This window comes from Austrofundulus limnaeus, unplaced genomic scaffold, assembly GCF_001266775.1.
Source record: "Austrofundulus limnaeus strain Quisiro unplaced genomic scaffold, Austrofundulus_limnaeus-1.0 Scaffold113, whole genome shotgun sequence".
Lineage (NCBI taxonomy): Eukaryota > Metazoa > Chordata > Actinopteri > Cyprinodontiformes > Rivulidae > Austrofundulus > Austrofundulus limnaeus.
The window spans coordinates 594,616-597,215 of NW_013952515.1; the positions used below are offsets into that span (position 1 = coordinate 594,616).

The 2,600-nt window shown below is 45.4% G+C and overlaps 1 protein-coding gene across 1 annotated transcript; it reads left to right on the forward strand.

Moving 5' to 3' along the window:
* Positions 1-714: 714 nt before the first annotated feature.
* On the forward strand, positions 715-2,396 carry LOC106521615 (uncharacterized). Its single transcript, XM_014014261.1, has 2 exons — positions 715-1,541; positions 1,654-2,396. The coding sequence occupies exons 1-2, from the start codon at positions 1,223-1,225 to the stop codon at positions 2,394-2,396; spliced, it is 1,062 nt and encodes a 353-aa protein (XP_013869715.1). The 5' UTR covers positions 715-1,222.
* The last annotated feature ends 204 nt before the right edge of the window (positions 2,397-2,600 follow it).

Sequence of the window (2,600 nt, forward strand, 5' to 3'; positions counted from 1 at the left end):
GTCTTTGTAGCCGATGAAGACAACGCGTTAAACGAAGCCATAAAACCACAATGTTGTGCTGAAGAAAAGGACAATGATACACGCGCGCCCGTAGAAATTTCAGAGCACGTTGTGAACGACGTTCTACGGGATATGCGTTCCATTATCGAAGAAACTAACGCTTTGTACGCGAGAGAACACGAAGAAGACACAACCGGCGGTCCTAAAACGGATGAGGGGGGCAAAGAAGCGATGGAACCGGCGAGCTTTGAAAACCAGAGTTTATTGTGAGTCATAAATTCAAAGTTGATTAAAAAACATAGACTTATTAGATGTTATTTTTTAAAACGTTTGTTTTTTTTGTTCCTTACACAAGTTTGGCGACAACGAAACCCGGTGGTACGCTTGAAGTTACAAACAGAGAGGCGAGTCCATCTGATCCTGTCAACATACTACAACAACCACCGCCGTCTATGTAAGAATCTCTTCTGTTTTCATTGTTCAAAAATGTTTTTTTTTTTTCAAAATAAGACATGAAGCATTTTTTTAAAAAAAAATCCTTTACAGGTCATCAACAACTTGTGACTTCTCGCCTCACGAAGAAGACGTGGCGTTTGTGAACGGATACAACGATCCCCTTGATCAGATGGTGCCGGATAACGACGATTACGAAGCGTTCGACACACCCGGCGAAATTAAAAAACCCGAGATTGTAGCAGGCGATGAGACCTCGAAGTTGCTACAGAATATCATTTATTTCGATACACCCCAACGGCGCATCATCGCCAACGACGGCGAGGCATCTACATCATCTGCTGCTAACCAGACGTCCGATGCCCGCACGACGTTTCCGCAAGAACAACAACAAATCTACGATCCACTGGAAGCCCTCCTTAGACCCATTATTGGGCTTTTTCCTCCTTCTCCGCCCCCATCTGTTGATATCAGCAACGTGTCCGAGAAGATCAACAACCGCGACACCACCGCCGGTGTTGCCGGTAGTAATAACAACCCAGAAGAATGTTGTTTCTTTCTGCCACCTACACATCCTCCTCCAACCCCCGTTGTTGCAAGAATCCATGAGTCTGTCTCGAACGATCGGTCGGCGGAAGCGGTGAACAACAACAACACAGTCGAAAGTAATAACAACCAACAAGATCCGCCCCGCGGCGGGGATGCGATCGGCCTTTCAACCATTCAACAAATATTATACGAGCTAAGTCGATGTTCCCTGTGCGACTGTATGTTCAACGATACTTTGATATGCAATATAAAGTACACAATTGGTTTCAATCAACCCATTCAGCTCACGTGCGGATGCGTCGTGTGTACGAAATGTTACAACCTCGCCAATAATCAAAATCGGGTAACGTGTAAATCTCACAAGGTCAAGATGAAAACAGGAATAGTCAACAGCAACGCCAATCTTCTCGCGCACTGGCAACACGCGCACACAGACCATGAGTGGAACATGGTACTCAGCGGAGCCGGGGGTGTCTCAAATGCTCAAGTGCAAGCCATGTTGGATCAACCTCAGGTCAACGAGTCCGTGTTGTGCGAAGGTAATGATAATGTTTATTTTTTCCCAAGTTACAATAAATGTTGAATATAAATGTTGTTTATTCTTAAGCGGTGGTTTAATAACATTCTACGTTTGTGTTTATGTTGTTACAGTGTTTGACATTCTACTGAACAACAAAGACCGCGTGTCCTTCAGATGGTTGAACAATGCTCCGCTACAAACCACAGAAGCGCACAGATACGTGGCAATTCCCCACACGCGAAACTTTTGGAACCACATCGCCACCGGCTCAAAGAAACCCACAAATGTGACCGACATGCTGGAGCCAGACCTGTGCCTGTGTAAACTGTTTAACGTTACGATGGACAAATATACTTTTCACTGGGCGTGTTTTGTATTTGAAACTCAGGTGATCTTGATCATGTGGTGCCAAGACAACGAAACTAACACTCAGCTGACGCTGACCGAAATTATTCCAACGGCTCTCGATACTCAGGACTTTAGATTGATGGTATATTTCCTGATCAAGTGGGTGGAACTAACTTACGGGAAAGGCTCCGCAACCGTTGTTTTGGACACAGCTCCGTGCGAAATGTTACCTTCCCTTCCGGATGTTGTGACGTGGATCGCGGCAAAGTGTCACATGAATACGCCGCTGCGCGGCGACGAGGTGACCAACGGAGGGATAGTGAACCGACTACACGGCAACGGCGGGCGCGGTCACATCAACAGTTTGTTGGCCGATGAGTTCCTCCTGTACCCTCGAATGTCGGAACACAACAGCGGAGGAGTTATTGATATCATGCAAATGTTCAACGGCGCACACGGATCGGACGGCGATTACGGAGACGCGAGCATGCAGACGATGACGAGCAGATACGGTATTATGTCATAAATATGGGATCCTGCGATGATGGTGACACATCTTGATGCCTTTTTTTTTGCGGATGTTTTTTTCTGTGATATATAGTAGTAGTAGATGAACATTTATATGTGTGTTTGTTTGTTTGTTTTATTTTAAAACCAATTACAACTGTAATAATGATCTTCTATCTGTGTGAATGAACCGCCGATCCAACGTTGTTGGTGCCTCGACTTT